General features: G+C 42.9%; 2 protein-coding genes across 2 annotated transcripts in view; one reads left to right on the plus strand and one right to left on the minus strand.

The window, feature by feature from the left end:
- Positions 1-225: 225 nt before the first annotated feature.
- apela (apelin receptor early endogenous ligand) lies at positions 226-6,375 on the plus strand. Its single transcript, XM_085961953.1, has 3 exons — positions 226-969; positions 1,626-1,712; positions 5,907-6,375. Exons 1-2 carry the CDS (start codon positions 894-896, stop codon positions 1,709-1,711), a joined length of 162 nt encoding a protein of 53 aa, XP_085818079.1. The 5' UTR covers positions 226-893; the 3' UTR covers position 1,712; positions 5,907-6,375.
- A 7,484-nt stretch (positions 6,376-13,859) lies between these two features.
- tmem192 (transmembrane protein 192) overlaps positions 13,860-23,694 on the minus strand; it is a 55,725-nt gene continuing 45,890 nt past the window's right edge. The window contains exons 5-6 of the mRNA XM_085961965.1: positions 16,096-16,204; positions 13,860-14,711 (exon numbers count right to left, since the gene is read on the minus strand). Coding sequence (XP_085818091.1) covers positions 14,588-14,711; positions 16,096-16,204 — 233 coding nt within the window. The 3' untranslated portion in view covers positions 13,860-14,587. The remainder of the gene's footprint in view (positions 14,712-16,095; positions 16,205-23,694) is intronic.

The raw sequence follows: 23,694 nt of genomic DNA on the forward strand, positions 1-23,694 counted from the left end.
GTCCTAACTCGTACCAAGTCCCGTTCACCCATTAGCCTGTGTTCGCTCTTTGACCAAGCTTTAGGTCATCTGCCCTAATATCTCTTTATGTGGCTTGGTGTCAAATGTTGTTTTATAATGCGCCTGTGAAGCGCTTTGGGACGTTTTGCTATGTTAAAGGCGCTATATAAATACAAGTTGTTGTTGTTGCATTCTTAATGAATCTGGCAGGTTGTTGTTACTGCTGGTAGCATGAGACCCATGAGTCAGGAGCTCTATCACGATATAAAAGTGTCTTCATTAAACGTACTGGAATAGTTTACCAGAATGCAGAGCATGCGGTATTACGAGAGTGAGCCTGAAGGCGTATGACAATACTAAACAAGCAAAATTAATAGGTATGTGCTTTCACATTCTTGCACCCAGCACGACAAAGGAGGGGAGGGGGGTCCTTCCTGCTACTCAGGGTTTTCTACAGATGGGATCAATATGTGGAATACAAAGTCAAACACTTGCAAATGGGGAAGCATCACGTTTTATTCATATTCTTCCCTGACAGGCTGAATTTAAAGAGGACCATCCTTTTGTTTCGGAGCCAGCTTACCCATCCACAGACAGACAATTACTGTTTACATGGCTTTCTTCTCAGTTGTTTGCTTATAGAAAAGAGGGGGTGTGAGTTTACTCCACACAAAGAAAGAGGCCCTGACCACAGCTAATAACCAATAACCTTGCCTGATGTGATCATTAACCTTGTTAGAAAATGCAGCAGCGCAGTTCAGTTAGGGGCTTGCCACTAGAGTGTGATTTGTGCCAGATACCGTTGGCAAAGTGAAGGCTTTTATTTTAACCAGTGCTGGGAAATTCTGTGTTCTGTCTGCTTCAGCTCAATCTCTACGGGTGAAAAAATCAAAATGAGATTTCAGCAAATCTTCCACATCATTCTTGTTGTATGCACAAGTCTTCTGCTGATCAGTGGCCAGAAAGCAGGTAAGTGACCAGTTCCTACACTTTTATCAGCTGAGCTTTTAATCTGAGAGGTATTTGGTGCTGAGTCTACGACACTGTTTAACAGTGTCATCTTCGGTTCCGAGGGACTGCCTAAGAGAAGAAGAGTTTAACAGTACTGTATAATAGTTCCTACAGATTTTGCAAGGTGTGCTGTATTTGGCCCAGGCCAAACCATTAGAAGCAGTGCAGTTTTTTTGAGGAAAACAACTTGAATAGAATGAACTTTGTAGCAAGAGACAGAGAAAGGTGTTACTTTTCACAAAACAAGACTCACTGGAAATAAAGAAGACTTGATAGATTTCTATGTGCAATGTTTTTTTACAGTTATGCTTTAAGAGTAAAACTCCATGGAGTTTTCTAGGGATTCATTACAATTTTACGCACATCCAGAGTGCTCAAAAGCAACAAACATTTCTTTCTAAAAAAATATCTATGGCAAGTAATGAGAAAGGTTAATCGACTGAACAGCACAAGTCAAGCCTTCAAGCCTGCACAAAAAGAACTTTGAAAATTCAGAGTGCAAGTTTAACAATGCTCATTACTGACTGCATTCCTGAGTTGCTGCTTTAGAGAATGTCAAATTCAATTTAATGTTAGATGGCAAACCACCAATTTACTTCAATTCTTCCTTTCAGGTAAAAGATGGAGAAGGAAGATGCAAAGGCATAACTGTTTGCAAAGAAGATGTATGCCTCTCCATTCGAGAGTTCCCTTCCCTTAAGGTTTGTTAAGAGTAAGATTGATTTAATTGATTGCAGCTGCAAACAAACATTACAGCCTAACTGGAAACATTGTGGTATTGAAATAACCAGTTCCACGCTTTCAGGAGGCAGATTGAAACATCATTATGGTTTAACTTGTCGTTTGCAATTTGAGAGCTTCTTGTTTTTAATCCCTGTTTTATCTGTCTCCAATCTTTTCCCCATCTCCCCCAAAGGCGCAGACTCATTAGTTGCTTTTATATTGGTGTCAGTGGGGTGTTTGAGCCACTAGTCCCCAAAGTACAAACAAATGTAAACCTACACCCTACTGATACCCATATAAATGCATTTATTCTGTAGCACTTATGTAACCACAACTAACCTGATTTCAATATTGAATATCTGAACACATTTTAAGGATAATTTAAAGCTGCCTTTATATGGAGTTTGGTGGGGTGTTAGGGCTACTAGTTCCTGATACGCAGAGCCAAGGTAAACGTGTCAGATTAGTTAAGACTACTAGACTGGAAGACCCATTTCCAGTGTGACGCTCTCGCCCTTTTCTCTTCCGTGTTGGGTGCTGGGCACCCCTGTGTAATACAGGATCCCACAGTGCAAATGGGGATGGGGGGAGGACAGTTCCTCAGGGTTACTTTTAAGGAAGAGGTGGCTTTAACCTGAAGGCAGATTTGTAGATCAGGAATGGCTCGACACTGGTCTCAGTTCCCTGCAGGTGCTGCTGTTTGTACTTAGGACTATTCCAAATAGACCAATGGAGTGATACTGGGCTAGCTCAATGCCACCAAACTACAAGTGTCCTCCTCAAGAGGAGGGCAACACGAATACGAGCAGACTATCTGAACTAAAATTGTATGTGAGTTAAATTAAAATTTGATCCTCATGATTGATGATGCAATCGATATACAGCAGTGCCCAGTGTGGAAAGCTCCAAGTGTACCAATGGACACCGCGTGATCTCTTTCCATAGTTACCCAGGCGCGCACAAGACCTCTGAAGAGTGGCACGCAGTCAGTGCAGCCCTTCCTAGTGGATCTTAGTGTTTATACTTAGGAGTGCAGCTGATGGAGGAGCAACTGCAGTTGGCTGCACTCCTATACAGTAAAAGTGCCTTTACATTCACTATTAGTGAGACACATCTAGTGGACATTCACTCAGGCGATTTAAGATATTAACACCTTATTAGCCAGCCCTGTTGCTAAGTATGATCACAACTACTTAATTACATCACACCTAAATGACTAATCCTCCAAAATTGTTTTGCTGTTTCAACACACATAGCAAACAAAGTGTTGTTTAAGCTCAACAAATAGATCTATATTGGTGGTGGTATTAAATGAAGTTCATGTGAAACATCAAATGGGTTGAAATTAGAGTTTACATTTCATGCAGTCACTTGAAACCATGGTACCCAAATTAGTTAATTCAGTTTATCAAACTGCACAGCCAAAGTCAATTAGCAGTGTTAAGGAGACAACATGTGGAATGTAGCAGAACTAGGAAACTTAAATCATTTCAGATATACAGTAAAAGTTGCATTTTTTGTATTCACAATAGAATTTAATAAGTCAGTGTCCATGTTGGCTCAGTGCAAGCACTCTCGTCTCTGAGTCAAAAGGTTGTGGGTTCAAGTCCCGCTCCAGAGACTTGAGCACAAAATCCAGACTTCAGTATAGTTCTGAGGGAGTGCTGCTCTATAGGTGGTGCCGTCTTTTGGATGAGACATTAAACCAAGGCTGCGTCTGCCCTCTCAGGTGGATGTAAAAGACCCTGTGGCACCATTTCAAAGAAGAGCAGGGGAGTTCCCCCGGTGCCCAGATTTAAAATATTTATCCCTCAATCAACATCACTAAAAACAGATTATCTGGTCATTTATCTCATTGTTGTTAGTGGGACCTTGCTGCCATGTTTCCTAGATTACATTAGTGACTATCACTTCAAAAGTACTTAATTGGCTGTTAAGTGCTTTGGGATATCCTGGGGTCGTGAAAGGCGCTATTTAAATGCAAGTTCTTTCTTAATAAGTTAATTACCCATGAAAGGGGGAAAAGCTCAGGGGAGTACTTTCTTACCAAAGTACTACTCCAATAACTATAAAAAATTTCCACATCCCACGACTTTATAAACCCACCCTGAATGCCCCCCCCCTCACCTAGCAGGTTTAACAATGAGTATCAGAGACATATAAAGGAACATAGGAATTGTCAGGACTGAAAGAGGCCACTGTCTTCCATTGGTCAGCTCCCAAATTTTACAAACTAACATAGACTGCTCGATTTCTCATAACCCTTGCTTTCTCTGCCAAATATCAATCAGCTCTTTCTTGAATTTGCCGACTCTATCTGCCTGCTCTGTCTTCCTAGGTCTGTTCCATATTTTTATCCACTTGCTGTGTGAAATAGCTAAATCTAAAGTGTCTGTTCACATCCCTCTTCTGAGCTTGAGTTTGTGCCCCCTTGTAAAGCGTGTGATAATGTTAAAAGTATTATTTGTGTTCAATTTATTTCTACCCCATAGAATCTTGAATACCATAAAAAGATCTTCCCCCGAACCTTCTTTTCTACAGTGTAAATACTTCCAGTTCTGCAGCCCCTTCTCATAGCTCGGGTATCAGTTGCTCTTGCCATACCTTTTCCAAATGCCAGGATGCTGGGTAAATTGTAATTTTCAAGACTGAGATTGCCAGATGTTTATTAGGTAAGGGTATCAAAGAATGTGATTCAAAGGCGGGTAAATGGATTTGAGGTATAGATCAGCCATGAACAAGCAGGAGGGGCTGAATAGTCTACTCCTGTTCCTATCTCCCACAAAAAGCAGTAGATATTAGCTCAATTAATAATTTTAAATCTGAGAGCAATAGATTTTTTGCTAGCCAAGGGTATTAAGGGATATGGAGCCAAAGTGGGTGGATGGAGTTCGGATACAGATCAGCCATGATCTCATTGAATGGCGGAACAGGCTTGAGGGGCTGAATGGCCTACTCCTGTTCCTATGAGCAATGTAAATATTGGCCTAGTGGGCTGGATCAGTGCTCTGTACAAGCTCACTTCCTAATGTTCTATTCCTATGGCTGGACAACAACAACTTGTATTTATATAGTGCCTTTAACATGGTAAAACGTCCCAAAGCGCTTCACAGGAGTGTTACAAAACAAAATTTGACACCGAGCTACATAAGGAAAAATTAGGGCAGATGACAAAAAGCTTGGGTCAAAGAGGTAGGTTTTAAGGAGCGTCTTAAAGGAGGAAAGAAAGGTAGAGAGGCTGAGAGGTTTAGGGAGGGAATTCCAGAGTTTAGGCCTAGGCAGCTGAAGACACGGCCACCACTGATTGGGCAATTAAAATCAGGGATGTTCAAGAGGCCAGAATTAGAGGAGCGCAGATATCTCGGGGGTTGTGGGGCTGGAGGAGATTACAGAGATAGATATCCCAAGATCTTGTTTGCTTTCTTTACTGCTGCTGTGCTGATGGTTTCAGTGAGCTATCCCCTCAGATCTCTTTCTTGTGTTGTATCCTGTAAACTTAATGTAGCCTAGAAAGGTCCCAAGTTTGATCCCTGGTCTGTTTTGAGTTAACTTATCCCAGCTAAGGCAACAAAACAGGCACTACAATTGGCCTGGGTTACAGAGGGGAAAATCACCCAGAGCTCTGCTCCTGATTGCTATATTCAGCATCTCCTGCTGGAAGCACGTATATGTGGACCATGGGTGAGGACAGGGTTGGGGCTTGGCTATAAAATCCCCTGAAATCAAATAACTGGCCAACAATCAGTGCATAGGCTTATACATCAATAATTGCAATTTGGGCGAGATACTGAAGGGCAACGGGTACTTGTGAAACCGTATCTTAACAAGGAGCTAATCCCTCAAGGATAATAGGGGAGGGGAGAAAATTGGCAAGAGTAAAAAAAAGAATAAAAGAAACTTGTGAATATTGAGGGCAGTTTCGTGAGCTCACTGGATATTGTTATGATTCTTCTGCAAATTCTACAGAATCCATTGTCTATTTAAATGTTAAAGGTGCCAGGACTTGGTGTAAACACAAGTTGCAATGGAGGGGGTAACATAGTTTAGTCCCAAAATCCCCGAACATTTATTGACATTGTTGGCTTAACAGTGAGTCGAAGTGGAGGTGTGTAGCAGTTCACAGAATCAGTTATTACAAATGTCCTAATTTTGTTTTCCCCCTAAAAATATAGTTCGTGAAAACACAAATGAAGCGGCTGGAGGAGCTAGAACATCTGCAACAGCAACACCGTCTCGATGTTTTGAGGGCAGGGGGGGGAAGAGCAAAGGACTGTTTATTTCAATGAACTCAGACTGGAAAGATCATGAATACTTAATTGGTGAGCACGTGTTTACTCAAGAGTTGGACAAATGCACGGCTTTTCATGTTCCAAGTGGAAATACAGAATCCATGGAAGGCTGACTTTCAAGAAATGTTTGGCAAGATTTGCAAAAAAAAATACTTTCCAGATAAACCTTACTATTCCTTGGGGCAAAAGGCAACCAATGTGACTAAAATTCATTTGTCACTGTAATCCAACTAATCCCAAGTGCATTATTCAATATTTAATCGTTTTAATTCTGCAACTCCATGGTTTAGCAATCTACGTTCCAGTTAAAGGAATCATGCTACTGTAAAATAAAACTCATTTTTGTCAACTATGATATCTCACCAGTATTGAAGGTTTTTAATGGGATGTGGGGAGAAATCAGTGACGGGTAGTTACCAATGTTGCCGCTAATTTTTTGGGGGGCACGCGACCCATTCAAATTATCGCACCTGTGCGTTTTTTTTCCATTATAAAGCCATTGAGCGGCCTGCGCGGGACCTCCAGATCGCTGCGCGGCTGAATGGGAACATTAATAGTTACTGAGACTTATGGGGGGGGCGGAATTTGTGCACACCAACAGAATTGCCGATGTCAGCGACAACTCGAGTTAACGGCCGCCGAAAATGGCTGTGGCACTAATGTTGAAAGATTGGCTCTGGAGGTTGGCGATGTGGAGCGCAGCACTAACCTACTGTGCAAAGCCCTCCTGGTGGCGTTAATGGAGGCCTCCGACCCGAAGTTCCCATCCACAGTCCTGCTTCTTACAGCCTCTGGGAGTGAGGCTGTGGAGTTCCCAAGGCATTGTGGGCAATTAAAGGGGCAATGCATTCAAAACTAATAAAAATTAAAATCAAGTGGAAAAAATGCATTTTCAGCCCTTACTGCCTTTCAAAATAAACATTCTAAATAATTCCCAAATGGCAGTCTTCAGCTCTTGAAGCTGAATTGTCTTCCACACCTAAAAAAAATGGGAAAAGTGCTTCAGCACTAACACAAATCGCTCAGCAAGCCAGGGAAGGGGCACCCAGGGACTCGCACACAGCACTCCTGCTTTGTGCAGGGGGTCAACACTGCAAGAGAGGTCCTCTACCCACAGGGGCCAGGAGGCCCTCCAGAAAGAAGGATGTGGGACCAGATCACCGAGGTCGTCACTGCCAGCAGTGTCACCCCCACCACCTGGCTCCAGTGCCCAAAGAAGCTTCATGCCCTCAAACCACTGGTCAAGGTCAGTGCATGCATCTTCAAAAACCGACTCCTACTAACTGCATCACTAGCCTCACACATGCTCAATGCACAATTCCCCCCCACCCCCATCACTCACCTACCAACAATCTGTATCAATCACGAGGCACATTTCCCATTCCTAATCTCACCTCACCCCCTTGGAGGAGACGGTGCTGGCCATTCTTGGCAGGAGCATGGCTGAGCCCTTGGCCAGCGGTGGGTCTGAAAGGATATAAGATGCTGGTATCCTCATACATTATCCTCTTTCTCGCATGCACCTCTTCCTTTCCCGTCCTCCCCTCACAACTGCACCCTTGTGCCTTCCTCACTTCACACACCCAAGAAATGCAGCCTGCCCAGCCAGTGGGTGACCAAGAAGAGGGAGAGGAGAGTGAAGAAGATTGATTTGACACTCCCAGCCACCAGCTCCTCAAGATCAACCAACAAGGCCATTTGCAGTGTAGTCCACTAGAAATCATCAGCCTTCCACCAGCCATGCTGCAGCCACTGGGCAAGCACTGCGTGACATCAGTAGGATAGGCAAAGGGACACACAAGACAGTCACTGAGGGAATGCATAAGGGTGATGAGTTGATTTCTTGATGTCATATTGGATCGACAGTTGTATAAAGTTGGATTGGAAAGTTTGCTTTGTGGTGGCTTTTATTTCAGCAACGTGGCCAAGAGGACGCTGTGATGGTCAGTAAGGTGTGGGACTAATATTAAAAGGGGAATTGGGGTTGTGGTCACTGGGACTACAGGCGGATGATTCCATCCCGGATATCCCGGCCACAAAGGGGCTGTCTGGGATGCATGCTTCCTCCTCTGTGGCTTCCTCCTCTTCCCTCTATGAGCAGATGCTCTAAATCTGAAATGCCAGCACAAAATGCTGGAAATACTCAACAGCTCAGGCAGCATCTCGATCTGAGACGTGAACTCTGTTTCTCTCTTCATGGATGTTGCTTGACCTGTTGGCCATTGGGTCTTTATCTGGTTTTTCGCCTCTCCCGGAAGATCACATGGGTTCGGGTGGATGCACAGTGATAGAAGATTTGAGGTTAGGATCAGATCAGCCATGATCTTATTGAATGGTGGAGCAGGCTCGAGGGGCTGATTGGCCTACTCCTGCTCCTATTTCTTATGTTCTTATGTTGAGTATTTGCAGCATTTTCTGTCTTCACAGAAGCCTTTCTTTACCATCCGAGGCCTTGCAAGCACTCCCATCTCACTTAAAATACTTTTAACATCTATTGCAGCAACTTCAATAAAATAAAAAATCGCAGTCCTAAAGCTTAAATCCAAACTTACCTGAATGATATCTGTGTCCCTTTAAGAGATGCTGACATCGCTACTGTCAGCTTGCTTGCACGCCAGCATTTTGATCTCCAGGGCGCTGCCAGTTACCGGCAGCGCAAAGGGAGGGACAAAAACGGTGGCCGCCGCGGGACCCACCACCAGCTGGCGAAAGAGCGGTGGCCGGCATTTTAGCGCCATTTCATGGGGCTATGGCGTGGCGCTGAGACAAATTTCTAGCCCATGTAGTTTAACCCTCGAAAACAAGGAGCCCATCATCTCTGAAAATCATTTCTGAAACATCTTTAATTAGAAGGCAAGCACTGTATCTAGATATACAGACAACTGCTACTGGGCAGTGGATATATAGAGTAATTAGAAAGGACTTGCATTTATATAGCGCCTTTCACGACCCCATTAGTTATAAAGTGCTTTGGGACGTCCTGAGGTTGTGAAAGGCGCTATATCAATGCAAGACTTTCTTTCTGAAGGTGCAGAACTGCATAAAGTATGCCCATGACACTGTGCCAATGAAATATGGACATTTGAGGACTTTGTTTATGTGAAGGAAATGTCTATGGCTACAAAGGAGTTTATAATGGTGAGTCAGAGCACACTGTACCAACATAGGATATGTTTGCTGTAATAGATGTCTCATTCCCTGCTTCTTTTTCCAGCTACTCAGAGGTTCCTAGGTTTTTGCCATCTCTCACTCTCTCAATTCCCTCCTCCACTCATCATCTAACTCTTTTGCTAATGATTTCACTCCACATTCATTAACATTTTTCAGATCACACACCCTCCATCCTCACAAGGTTCATTCCTCTTGCAGTACAATGACTTAACTACTGTGGCTGAATTACAATAGCTTGATCTCCACAAGCTTTTGAAATGGTAATGAAAATCTTGTTTCTTTCAATCCTCCAAAGGTGCTATTTTATTGAGATAATATTTTCCAACCAGCACATTCCCCAAATACTTAATGCACTTTTTAAACATAGGCATTAGTCTGTTTATAAAGTAGATGGGTTAATGCCTATTAAAAGGGGATTTAGTATGAGCACATTAAGTGCTTGTACAGAAATATATACTGTGTAATTCCTTTCCGCTTTGAGTTTTCCCCTTTCTCCTATAATCTTCAGGCTCTTAAAGCTCAAGCTTTAAGTCTAATCGTTATTTCTTGATTTACCCATTTACTTTCCTATTCCATTCAATCTTGGCGACATCACACACCTTGGGCCTTGGCCGTTCATCTTGGTTTCTTAATACAAGATAGTCACCTTCTTGATAAGTATGAAAATGAGAAACTGCAAATCTGAATGGTTTATTATTTTTACTTTAATTTTAATTAGCGACGATTTTGTAAAAGTCAGACTCTGAGACCATGATTCAGATACCATCTCCATAGACTTAACACTGAAATCAAGATGCATAATAAATGTTATTGCTAGAGGTTTGTATGCCATGGGGCAGAGGAAACTTTACAACTGGGTGGGAAGATTTCCTCTGGTCACAATTTGTGAGTGTGTTCCTGATTTCACTAGAAATAGAGCGGAGGAAATATCCCCTCTCGGGTTATTGACATTTTATAAATGAAAAGGCAGTATACCCAGTGGGCATATTGTGTGTTTAAATAGCCTATTTTATCTTGCATTGTCCTTTATGTCTGTCTAGAGTGTAAAACATTTTTTTTTAACGACCACATTTTTCTGCTTAATTATATACTAGTTGTGTGTGGAAAAATTATGCACTTGAAATGCTGCATTATTCCATTAAATGTAATGTACAAAATATCCCACTGAATTAACTCCTGAAAAAGTGAGGAGGAACTAACAGAGGTAAGTTTCAAACTAGAACTGGCAACCAGCCTTTGTGAGTGACGAGTGTTTAAACTTCAGCGCTCTACTAGTTACTCAATGAGCGAAGGCACTACATAATGTGGCACAAAGCCAGAGAGTGGGAGAGTTTTCCCCCTTTTTTAAATTTCATTTTTATGGGATGTAGGTATCACTGGCAAGGCCAGCATTTATTGCCCATCCCTAATTGCTCGAGAAGGTGGTGAGCCGCTTTCTTGAACCGCTGCAGTCAGTGCTGTAAGGGAGGGAGTTCCAGGATTTTGACCCAGCGACGATGAAGGCTCGGCGATATACTTCCAAGTCAGGATGGTGTGTGACTTGGAGGTGGTGATGTTCCCATGCACCTGCTGCCCTTGTCCTTCTAGGTGGAAGAGGTCACGGGTTTGGGAGGTGCTGCTGAAGAAGCCTTGGCGAGTTGCTGCAGTGCATCTTGTAGATGGTACACACTGCAACCATGGTATGCCGGTGGTGGAGGGAGTGAATGTTTAAGGTGGTGGATGGGGTGCTAATCAAGCAGGCTGCTTTGTCCTGGATGGTGTTGAGCTTCTTGAGTGTTGTTGGAGCTGCACTCATCCAGGCAAGTGGAGAGTATTCCATCACACTCCTTACTTGTGCCTTGTAGATGGTAGAAAGGCTTTGGGGAGTCAGGTGAGACACTCGCCGCAGAATACCTAGCCTCTGACCTGCTCTTGTTGCCGCAGTATTTATGTGGCTGGTCAAGTTAAGTTTCTGGTCAATGGCGAACCCCAGAATGTTGATGGTGGAGGATTCGGCAATGGTAATATCATTGAATGTCATGGGGCGGTGGTTAGACTCTTGCTTGTTGGAGATAGTCATTGTCTGGCACTTCTGTGGTATGAATGTTACCTGCCACTTATCAGCCCAAGCCTGAATGTCGTTCTGGTCTGGTCGCTTGCGGGCATGGACTGCTTCATTATCTGAGGAGTTGTGAATGGCACTGAACACTGTACAATCATCAGTGAACATCTCCATTTCTGACCTTTTTTTGGAGGGAAGGTTATTGATGAAGCAGCTGAAGATGGTTGGGCAAAGGACACTGCCATGAGGAACTCCTTCAGCGATGTCGTGGGGCTGTGATGATTGACCTTCAATCATCACAACCATTTTTTTTGTGCTAGGTATGACTCCAGCCAGTGGAGAGTTTCCTCCCCCCCCCCCCCACTTCCTATTGACTTCAGTTTTACTAGGGCTCCTTCATGCCACACTCTGTCAAATGCTGCCTTGATGTCAAGGGCAGTCACTCTCACCTCACCTCTGGAATTCAGCTCCTTTGTCCATATTTGGACCAAGGCTGTAATGAGGTCAGGAGCAGAGTGGTGTTGGCGGAACTCAAACTGGGCATCAGGGAACAGGTCATTGGTGAGTAAGTGCCACTTGATAGCACCGTCGATGATACCTTCCATCACTTTGCTGACGATTGAGAATAGACTGATGGGGCGGTAATTGGCTGGATTGTTTTTGTCCTGCTTGTTTTTGTCTGCTTTTTGTGGACAGGACATATCTGGGCAGTTTTCCACATTGTCATACAGATGCCAGTGTTGTAGCTGTACTGGAACAGCTTGGGTGGAGGCGCGGCTAGTTCTGGAGCACAAGTCTTCAGCACGATAGCCAGGATCTCTTCTGCGGGCACTGATTTTTCCAGGTTTCATGGGTACCAGTATCCCCCGTTACCCCACCCGTATGACTATTTTTCATGTGTCAAAGGACTGTTTAGTTGTGGGACGATATCACCGATATCCATACATTTCAGCAAAGATCAGTGAATAACAATCAAAAGCAGGACCAATGAGTGATTTATCTTTTTAGCATGATACTATCCCAGCTCAAAATGGCTGTAAAATAAAGGATAGGCAAAAAACTGCGGTGCGTTTCAATGGCACTGAGGTAGAAATGGAAGGGGAAACATTAGAGGTGGAAATAGGTCTTGGTGATGGACCTGATGTTCAGCTTAAGTAAGGGCAGCTGTATTTTAAGAAGTACCTTAGGGAAATCACTAATAGTTACCTGATTGATAGCTTGTTTTTGCTTCAAACTGCAACCATTATGATGTGCATTTAAAAAAAGTGCAGCTTTTCCCAGTCATAATATGGCCAGGATTTGAAAGAAACTTCAGCGAAAATGTGAGTCCGAGGTATTTTAACCACCAGGCCCACCCAAATCTGGTGGAAAGTGGCAGCTCACTGGCAGGTGGGAGATGAAGTTCAAGCAGTCAAAGGCCACCAGCTAGCACTAGGGGGAAGGCTCACTGGCAGGCAGGCAGTTAAGTCGCAGGGAGAGGAAGGGAAGTCTTCCAGGGCAGGGGAAGTCCTCCAGGGCAGGGGAAGCCACTCTTTCTCCTCCCTACCCCATAAAAGGAAAGTTTTTCCACTTATCTTGGAGGACTTCTGACTGCAGATCAGAAAGCCGCGACAGCTCCCCAACTCAGGCCCCACTTAAAATGCAAAGTCCTTTTGATGCATGGGGACCTCTATATTCATAAATTCATGACACCCGCCATCTGCTATAAGCGGGAGCCTCATCTGCCTGCAAAACTCTACAGGTTAAAAGAGTTAGCGTCAGGAAAGGGTCGAGATACGAGCAGGTAAGTAAACCCCTAGTTTTTAAGAACTGTCCACCTGCCTGATTTCATGTTTAGAATCATTCAGTACAGAAGGCAGCCATTCAGCCCATTGTTCCTGTGCTAGCTCTTTGAAAAAAAAAACATCCAATTAGACCCACTCCCCTGCTCTTTCCCCATAGACATGCAATTTTTCCCCTTCAAGTATTTATCCAATTTCCAAGATGGTTATGGTAGAGGTCCTCAGGAATGGTTTAGAAAATCTGCTCCCAAGTTGCTTAAATCAGAGTAATAAGAGATGAATGTTATTGGTCTTTAATTATATTTAGGATTGGAGAGCAATTTGTTGGAATGCATTGTCATTCTGTCAGCATATGGCTGGCGTGGTTTAATCTTTCACTAGACAAGGATATAGGACGGAGGGAGTTCTTCAGGAAATCCTAGGGTTTCCTTGGTAGACATCATCTTACAAGAAAGGTATTGGTGGCATCAAGCAGATATTACGTTATTGCAATTTTAAAAAAATGGCCAGTCATTAAAGAACAAAACTTCCACTTGGCAAGTTAGTTAATGGAAACTTTCACAAGGCTGGTCCCAGATGGTGTAGCAAGATACAGAAAAAAATTCAATTTTTCCCCCCAATGTGGTAGACTAGAAGGGTGTTTTGGGGGGGGTGGGGAAGGAGGAGGAGGAAAGAAATCATGGACGTTGCAGAATCAAGCCTTTTCAATGTGGCACAGACCAAGATGGATGTGTACAGAACAAAGCTTTAAAGTGGAGAAGATGAAAATGATTTTGTTTGTGTGGAGGTTGAATGAACTAGGAAGAAATTTTTACGAAATGATGAGGTTACCAAGTCGTAATTAGATTGAAAAAACTTGGTGTTTTTTTATGAAAAATTTATTGTATAATAACTATTAACTTACACTTCCAAAGCAGCTTATACAAGTCACAGAATTCAAATTTTATAGGACAGCCACTTCCTGTACTATCTGGGTGCCCAGTAGAAGTTTATTACCTATCCATCTCTGTATTGAAGTGACTAGCATGTAGATCTAAATTCAACCTGGGATATTTAGCATTGTACTCAAAAGCAACGTAGAACATTCTATACATCTTCATAGCTTAAACAAGATTTTCTTTTAAAAAGTCATTTTCAGAATACTCGTCATCTTCAACAATGCCAAACAAGTGAATGTCAAGATTACAAAAGCAGGAAAAAAACTCTTCACTTAGACAGATGCAATTGTCCTAGATTACAATTCACAATTGAAAGTCTCTTGGCACAGGTCATCCAAGGTAATTTTGCTACATGATTGATTTGTACAACAGTTGTCAAAATGGAAAAACAAGTCATTAGTGTTTGTGCCAAATGTTGTCTCCCAATACAATCCCATAGGTAATACAAAAATTAAATTCTTTTGAAGATAATCTTCACCCAGCTATTATTTTAAACAAGTTACACTCCAGCTTCATATTTCTTTTCTTTCAAATGGATACACCAGTTCAGACTTTACTCCTCTGCAGCACAAGCTGTGCCTTTCTTTATTCTTTGGTCTGCCACTAAAGACTCGTGGCTCTTCTTTCAGAACCTCAGTCTCTAACTTGCTGGGATATTAAAGTCAGCAGTCTTTTACTTAACTGCACATTGTGCAGTTTTAAGTAATCAATGAGGTCTGCTTGCTTCTCTACAAGGTTTTCCAAGTTTGATCCATCCCTTTAGGAAAAACAAAAGACAGCTTTACAAATTTGTTGAGTGATGTGGACTTACTTGCATTACATAAAGAATGGTTGCATTTAATATGGCATATTTCATAACAGGACCTCCCCCAATGAAGTACTTTTGAAGTGTAGTCACTGTTGGAATATAGGCAAATGCAGCAGCCAATTTGTGCACAGCAAGGGCTCACAAACAGCAATGAGATAAATGACCAGGTAATTAGTGATGTTAGTTGAGGGATAGATATTGGCCAGGACAACTCACCTGCTCCTCTTCAAAATAGTAACATGGCATCTTGCACGCCCACTCGAGTGGGCAGCTGGAGCCTCAGTTTAACGTCTCATCTGAAAGATGGCATCTGACAGTACAGCACTTCACTGAAGTGTCAGCCTAGATTATGTGCTCAAGTCTCTAGAATGGGGCTTGAACCCACAACCTTGTCTCACAGGCGAGTGTGCTACCACTGACAAACATTACAGTAGCTCAATTACTTTCTCTGATGGTTCAGCAAGTTTATCCACAGGTAGCTGAGCCAGAGAGACCAGGAAGATCCCTGCTTCAATTCTCATTTAGTGAGGAGTTAGCCGATAGGGAGATGATAGCTGCTAATGATAGAGATGCTAAATTTGGCTTCAGCTCTTCCGAGTTAGAGAGTGGAATAAAAGAGACTGAGTTCCTACTTTGGAGTACTACTGATAGTGCACATGCACGTGGATGGAAGTCCAGTTAAAACCAGATATTATAACTCCATGCTTGAATAACTGCTAGCTGTTATGGTCAAGCCTCACACAAATGACTAGATGACTGTGGTACTGGAGGGAGAGCTACATGCATGGAACTGCATCTCAGTTAAGCAAAGAAAATTGGCAAAAAGAGCAAACATCACTGTGGAGTCATGCAGTGCTAATTAATCCTTTGCCTACCATATAGATTTCCAATGGCAATTCATTCCTACAACTAGTCACTTTAAAAAAAAAAGAGCCTTCACGTAACAAAACATTCCAAGGTACTATGCAGGGGAATCTGAGCAAGGGGTGCAAAGGAGCAACTATGATGAAGTGTAAAGCCTAGAGTGTAATAATTGTCACCCACCCCCCCACCAGTTGCCATAAAGTCACAAGTGGAGCTTTTATACAGTAATACAAAAGAGAGTAAAATGCCCTAATCTGCACTAGAGGGTCTCTTTGCAAGGAAGATAGCAAGTTGTCTACCTCTTCCTTCTATGCCCAAAATCCCAGGAGAGTTCAATAAAAGCACCTTCAACAAGAGGAAGGTGAGCTGAAGTGATAACAAAGCCAGGAGAGGAAAACCGGTCATGAGGCAACTAAAGGATGAAAGTCCCAATAATCACCATAGGGTGCTAAAAATGATGAGAATTTACCTGAATCCAGTCTCAGACATAATGTTAGTGAGATTAGGATATCTATGCCTTCTCTCTTCCTCTTGGATGTCAGGACATGGTTTCAGCCGATTAAACTTTATAATCTTTGCTGTGAAATAAAACAGGCAAGTTAGAGGCAGAATAGAACTGATGTACAAGATCAAATGCAACCTTTTTTGATTTAAAGAAAAACTGCATCTTTAAAAAGGAAGAGAATCTAGATGGCTTCACAGACGAGGGAAATGCCAATACTCAATCAATTTGACTTGATATTGTAGCCGTTTTTATGACAAGTTATGCCACGCTGTTTTTAGCCCGCTAAAAGGATCAGATGTTCACTAAAGCTTGGCCAGCTTTCTTCTTAAAGACTTGCCTCCTCCCTGCCTCACTTGACAGCCTTTGTTTAAACTGACGCAGAGCATGTGTTTCACTCTACTTTCGTTCCCAGTGTCTATGGGTTGGATATACCTGACCTTCAACCGCCACCCCCCACCACTCCTTCCATCACGCCTTCCATGTATGCATGACTTCACTTCCTCCTGATCTCAAGCATGAATGCCCACTGGAAACGTCTGGAAAAAAAGGTAATCAATCACCTATCCCAGATAGTTCTGAGCAACAGTTTCAGGGGCTGCTCATTAATCTACTAATCCCCTCGTTGTCCCAGCAGTTCTAGCGCATGGCTGCAAGATGGATTTGTGAATTCACTTCAGCTTAGAAGCAACACTTTAACGTACTTCATATTCAAATCCTTTGTGGAAAAATGATTGATAACCCACAAACAAAACATAGGCTTACAACAAAACAGAATCCACAAGCAACAAATTACCACGGAGGCACTCAGCCAAGGGATGAAGGGAAATAACAAAACATCTCTACTAAAAAGGCAAAAAAACCAAGGCTAGAATCAAAACCTGACCCAAAAAGGAACTATCGTTTCAGCTGTACTGTTGATCTTAGCTGGTATTTTGGGCACAGGAAGAAGAGTTAGACAACTTACTGCTGGACCTACCCATTTTCTCTCCCAATGTAGACACTGGCCTATGCTAGTTAGTTACTTTGGTAGAGGCAGAGACTTGTACCTCACTCATGCGGCCATTCTTCATGTGTGAGCTAGTCAAGTGTCTGCAGGATACGTAACTGTGTGGGAATATCAGAGTCAAGGTTAATCCTGTTCCAAGTCCACATGTAGAAATAGAACATGGGAAAAGGTTATTTGTCCCAACCAGTCTGCAATTGTGTTCATCCTCCATGAGCAACAATCATAGGCCCATGTGCTGGACCTGTTCCCATATCTCTATTCCCCTTTTACCTATCTAACCTATTTGGGGTGTGACTTAGACGTCTCACCTGAACCTGCCCCTTGAACTATGTTACAATCGGGGCTGTGGTCTCTGCTTCAACCACTAACTCTGGTAGTGCATACCACAGCCTCTCGATCCTCAGTAGAAGAAAGTTTCACCTGCTCTCTGTTCTTATTCTCTTCCATGTAATCTTTTATCTAGATTTCCCTCAACCACTAGAAAGAGTCGGTTTCGGTCTACTCCGTTTCATCTGTTCACAATTTTAAACACCTCAATCAAACCACCCCTTATTCTCCTCTGTTCTAACAAAACCAGTCCCAATTTTATAGACTGTTTCTCATATTTGTATTTTCTCATACCAGGCAGAATCCTAGTAAATCTACGCTATATTTTTTTATTGCCTCAATATCCTTCCTATAGTGTGGGGCCCAAAACTGTACTTTTGAGGAAGGGAGGAGAGGGGTGGAATAGGAGGGCGTAAATGTCCAGCCTAGGAACAGAGAGACATTGTGCAGCACAGTCACTCTGGTAATCATAGAGCAATAATCCCAGAAAATACTATTTTAAAATATGAAATAAACAGGTTAATTTAAATGAGCTAAGAAAATGTGGAAAGTTACTGACAATTAAAAAAAAATCAAATCAGTGCTTAGCTGGACACCAGTAAGCGGAATATGATTGGAGCAGAGTTTAGTGTTGTGCACACGTGGGCCTACTTAAAGTACTGCCATTTCACTTTACAATTGCAGTAGGTCGTTTGCGGAGAAAGACTAGTGAAAATGTACTACCAGTGGGTTAGTCTTCTACCAGTGTCTTAACCAACAGAGAGTTTAACGCCTCTGTAATGTGCAGTACTGTGGGCAATGTAACTAGAGACCACCTGCTTCAGAGGACAACTGCACGGCCAATAAATAAACAGCGTTATAAAAGAGGTTCTTGCAGTGAACCACAGCTTCAATAGGGCAAGTTGTAAAGTAATTGAGACCACCATGATCACTCCTTGGTGGTCCGTTTGGACTTTAGCTCAGACATCACACTTCAGATATAGAATAGCTGGTCTAGAGCTATAGCTATACACTCGGAGCACAAAGTTTATTCAATAATCACTAACCCACAAAGTGATTCATTTAACTATATGGGTTCTAACAGCTATCATTAGTTGGCCAACCCAAAAAGTTTTTCCTTTTCTGGTTTTAATTCCAAAATGTTATATAGATACAGAGCTGAACAATACAAAAGCCACTACCTTTATTTTGGGCACATTACTATTCAAACTAATATATGGAGTATCATTTAAGTACAGATGGAAGTGACCTTAAATAACACTCTTTAAAAAGCAAAACACTAGAATTCAAATAAATGAAAAAAAAATGTAGTAGACACTAAAGATAGATGTTTTAGATTGGATCATTTGTCTGGTTTTTAAAAATTGCAATTTTTTGTAGCCCATGAAACTACTAGAATTAAATTCAGGTCTGTTCTGGTTTAGAACTAGAGCACCACAGGACTCATAACCGAGGGTGAACTTGTAGCAGAGGTACCTTTGGGGGAAAGGCTGTCAAGAATCAGTAAAATATTTTACAGAACACTCCTTCATTCTAATTTGTCAGCTATTTTAGTGACCAAGTTCAGAAACTTTTGCTGAGGTCCCCAGTCCTTCATGTTTGGATCACTAGCTCTCAAAATGAATCAAGCCCTTCAGTACAGCAACCCAACAGGATTACTGAGCATACCAAAGTACTTTTGTTTTTGGAATAATACAGTAGAAACAAAGTGAAGAGTAGCCTTCATTAGCTGCAAATTTCTAACAGGCTTTAGTGCAGTGTGGGGCTTTTTGCATCTAGATGGGTTGAATCCAACCACTTCCCGAAAAGTTTATCTTAAACTCAAAGACCAGTATATTCGATTTTACAGAATTACCTCAAGATTTATATTGAAAAAAAGAGAGAAATCCCACAAATCTAATGAATAGAATTAAACTGAATTGATAAGTTTCTTACTGGATGCTATTTAACTAGTGTTCACACACAGCTTCTGGTCTGTTTTCTCATCTCAAAGGATAAAAATGAAGTAATGACAAATAAATGACTCCCAAAACAAAGAAATGCCATCACAGCTATTATTGGTCAAACTGTAAAACCTACATAAAAGATGTTAAGGATTAAATCACTAACATCAAAGTCACATCAGCTGGGATGTTGTGGATTATTTACAATGAAGACAGTTCCAAGATAATTAACTGTCCTTCCCACTCAATACCCAAAATAAAAGCAAGAACTGACAATGTTACTGTCTGTTGCATTATATTGCTTCCACCCCTCCCCAAAAAAGCACTTCAGCATGAAAAACTTAAACCACTAAATTTAAAAACCACATTAGTAAAGAACTGCTTATAGTTACCATTTTGTAGACAAGTCACTGCTCATTTTAACTCAATACCAACACCCGCATATTACAGGAATTAGAAGAAGTGGTTAATCCCATGGCAGGAAATCTAAAAGTGGGCACTTGAAGTTAACTACTTTTAGAACAGCTTTGCAATAAGTTCCTGAAAATGTGGGGCAAGGAATAAACAGTGGGTTGTGAAAGAAGATTCACAAAATAATAGACTGCAGGTTGTATTTGAGGAAAAAGTTATAAAATTACATCAAGATATTGCAGGTAAACACACCTGCCAGCAGATGAAAGCATTCTAATTGTCTAGTGTTTGAGAAAAAGTTTGGCTGCAGGATGTAGACAACCATAAAATGAATGTTTCTCCTTTTCTTTCATTTTCTGAGTCGTGTGTGAAAAACGCAGACTACTGGGACATGCAAACAAAGTTGCAATTAAACAGGCTTCATGAGAACATCCTAATGGCTTAGTGCGTAAAAGCACCATTCTGTGCGACAAGAAAGTACATGGAGTAGGAGGGTCTTGGGTTCAATCCCAGTATGGGTTGAGTTAGCCAAGCTAAAATCATATCCAGTTCAGCAGTACGAGTCACCACAGGCTAAGGAAAGAATGTAGGAGGAGCGGTCATTCCTGATCCGGCATTCACGTGCAGGGGGAAATGGATGGCGAAGAGGACGGGAACAGGTTCATGTTGATACCCCTATGATCGGATAGCTTTCTGGCACCCACTGTCTAAGACGCACAAGAATAGTTATGTGGGCAAGGTACCAGAGGGGAGCAGGTGCCCATGAAATGGTGTCTCAGCACATCACCACCACATAGAAATGGAGGATAAGGGACAAGGGAGGCAGCGGACTCGAGAGGGAGCGAGAGTGGAGCCTGAGAATATAAAGAGCGAGGCCCGAGAGCAGAGGCATCGGACCTGCGAGGGAGCGAGAGTGGAGCCTGAGAATATAAAGAGCGAGGCCCGAGAGGCTTACCAATCTCAGAGCTCCGAGAGCGGGAGAGAGAAGTAAAAAGTAATTGAAGTGTGACGTCACCAGAAAGCAGGTAAGTGATTGGTTGGTGAGTATTTCTCCCTCGTTTTTTCCAAACTTAAATTGTGGTTATAGTTTCTAGCGTCTCTGTTGTGTAGCAGGGACTGCTGGTAAACAAGGGCCCTTGAGTGTATCATTTAATTGTAGTGTAATTAGTGGGATTCATTTGATTTAATTTAATTTGAATTAATTAAAGGGTAAGTCATGGCAGCGCAGCTCGGCGCCATGGTATGCTCCTCCTGCACCATGTGGGAAATCAGGGACACTTCCTGTGTCCCCGACGACCATGTGTGCGGGAAGTGTATCCAGCTGCAGTTACTGGCAGACCGCATTGCAGCGCTGGAGCTGCGAATGGATACATACTGGAGCATTCGCGATGCTAAGGACATTGTGCATAGCACGTTTAGGGAGTTGGTCACACCGCAGGTAAAGGCTGCACACAGGCAGGAAGGGAATGGGTGACCGCCAGGCAGAGTAGTAGGCGCAGGCAGGTAGTGCAGGGATCCCGTGACCATCCCTCTCTCAAACAGATATACCACTTTGGATATTGGTGAGGGAGATGGCTTATCGGGGGAAGGCAGCAGCAGCCAACTTCCTGGCACCATGGGTGGTTCTGCTGCACAGGACGGGAGGAAAAAGAATGGGAGGGGTATAGTGATAGGGGATTCTATTGTAAGAGGAATAGACAGGCGTTTGTGGCCGCAAACGAGACTCCAGGATGGTGTGTTGTCTCCCTGGTGCAAGGGTCAAGGATGTCTCGGAGCGGCTCCAGAGCATTTTGGAAGGGGAGGGTGAACAGCCAGTTGTCATGGTGCATATAGGTACCAACGATATAGGTGTTATTATTATTATTTGAATGGCAATAGATTGGGAGAAGGGGAAGTGCAGAGAGACCTGGGTGTTCTTGTGCACCAGTCACTGAAGGTAAGCATGCAGGTGCAGCAGGCGGTTAAGGCGGCAAATGGTATGTTGGCCTTCGTAGCAAGAGGGTTCGAGTACAGGAACAAGGATGTCTTGCTACAGTTGTACAGGGCCTTGGCGAGACCGCACCTCGAGTATTGTGTGCAGTTTTGGTCACCTTACCCGAGGAAGGACGTTCTTGCCATGGAGGGAGTGCAGCGAAGATTCACCAGGCTGATACCTGGGATGGCAGGAATGATGTATGAGGAGAGATTGTGTCGATTGGGCTTATACTCACTGGAGTTTAGAAAATTGAGGGGATCTCATCGAAACCTATAAAATTCTGTCAGGCCTGGACAGACTAGATGCAGGAAGGATGTTTCTGATGGCCGGGGAGTCCAGAACCAGGGGTCATAGTCTAAGGATAAAGGGGTAAGCCATTTAGGACTGAAATGAGGAAGAATTTCTTCACCCAGAGAGTGGTGAACCTGTGGAATTCTCTGCCACAGAGGGCGGTGGAGGCCAGTTCATTAAATATATTCAAGAAGGAGTTGTATATATTTCTTAAGGCTAAAGGGATCAAGGGATATGGGGAGAAGGCAGGGACAGGGTACTGAACTTGGATGATCAGCCATGATCTCGTTGAATGGCGGAGCAGGCTCGAAGGGCCGAATGGCCTACTCCTGCTCCTAGCTTCTAAGTTTCTATATGTAAAACCGGGATGAGGTCCTAAAAGCTGAATATAGGGAGTTAGGAGGTAAATTAAAAAATAGGACCTCAAAAAAGGTAGTAATCTCACAATTGCTACCAGTGCCACGTGCTAGTCAGAGTAGAAATAGAAGGATATTTCAGATGAATACGTGGCTAGAGAAATGGTGCAAGGGGGAGGGATTCAAATTCCTGGGACATTGGAACTGGTTCTTGGGGGGGGGGGGGACCAGTACAAAATGGACGGTTTGCACCTGGGCAGGACTGGGACCGATGTCCCAGGGGGGAGTGTTTGCTAGTGCTGTGGGGGGGGGGGGGGGGGGGGAGGGTTTAAACTAAAATGGCAGGGGGTTGGGAACCTGTGCAGGGAGACAGAGGAAAGGGAAACAAGGATAGAAGCAAAAGACAGGAAGGAGGTAAACAAAAGTGGCAGAGAAATCAAGGGTTTAAATCAAACATGACCACAGTAAATAATAATTCTAAAAGGTCTAAGAGTGTTAAAAAAACAAGCCTGAAGGCTTTGTGTCTTAATGAGAGAAGCATTCGTAATAAGGTAGATGAATTAGCTGCGCAAATAGATGTAAACGGATATGATGTGATTGGGATTACGGAAACATGGCTCCAGGGTGACCAAGGCTGGGAACTCAACATCCAGGGGTATTCAATATTCAGGAAAGACAGGCAAGAGGGAAAAGGAGGTGGGGTAGCATTGCTGGTTAAAGAGATTAACAATAGTAAGGAAGGATATTAGCTCTGATCATGTGGAATCTGTATGGGGAGAGCTGAGAAATACCAAGGGGCAGAAAACATTAGTGGGAGTTGTATACAGACCCCCAAACAGTAATGTGGAGGTTGGGGATGGCATTAAACGGGAAATTAGAGATGCGTGCAAAAAGGGCACAGCAGTTATCATGGGTGACTTTAATCTACATATAGATTGGGCTAACCAAATTAGTAACAATATTGTGGAGGAGGAATTCCTGGAGTGTATACGGGATGGTTTCCTGGACCAATATGTCGAGGAACCAACTAGAGATCAGGCCATCTTAGACTGGATCTCATGTAATGAGAAAGGAATAATTAGCAATCTTGTGGTGCGAGGCCCCTTGGGGCAGAGCGATCACAATATGATCGAATTCTTCATTAAGATGGAGAGTGAAGTATTTGACTCAGACTGGGATCCTGAATTTAAATAAAGGAAACTACGATGGTATGAGGCGCGAGTTGGGTAGGATTGATTGGGGAATGTTACTCAA

The sequence above is a fragment of the Somniosus microcephalus genome, chromosome 2 (genome assembly GCF_052327205.1).
Source record: "Somniosus microcephalus isolate GS21.2 chromosome 2, FLI_Smic_1.0, whole genome shotgun sequence".
NCBI lineage: Eukaryota > Metazoa > Chordata > Chondrichthyes > Squaliformes > Somniosidae > Somniosus > Somniosus microcephalus.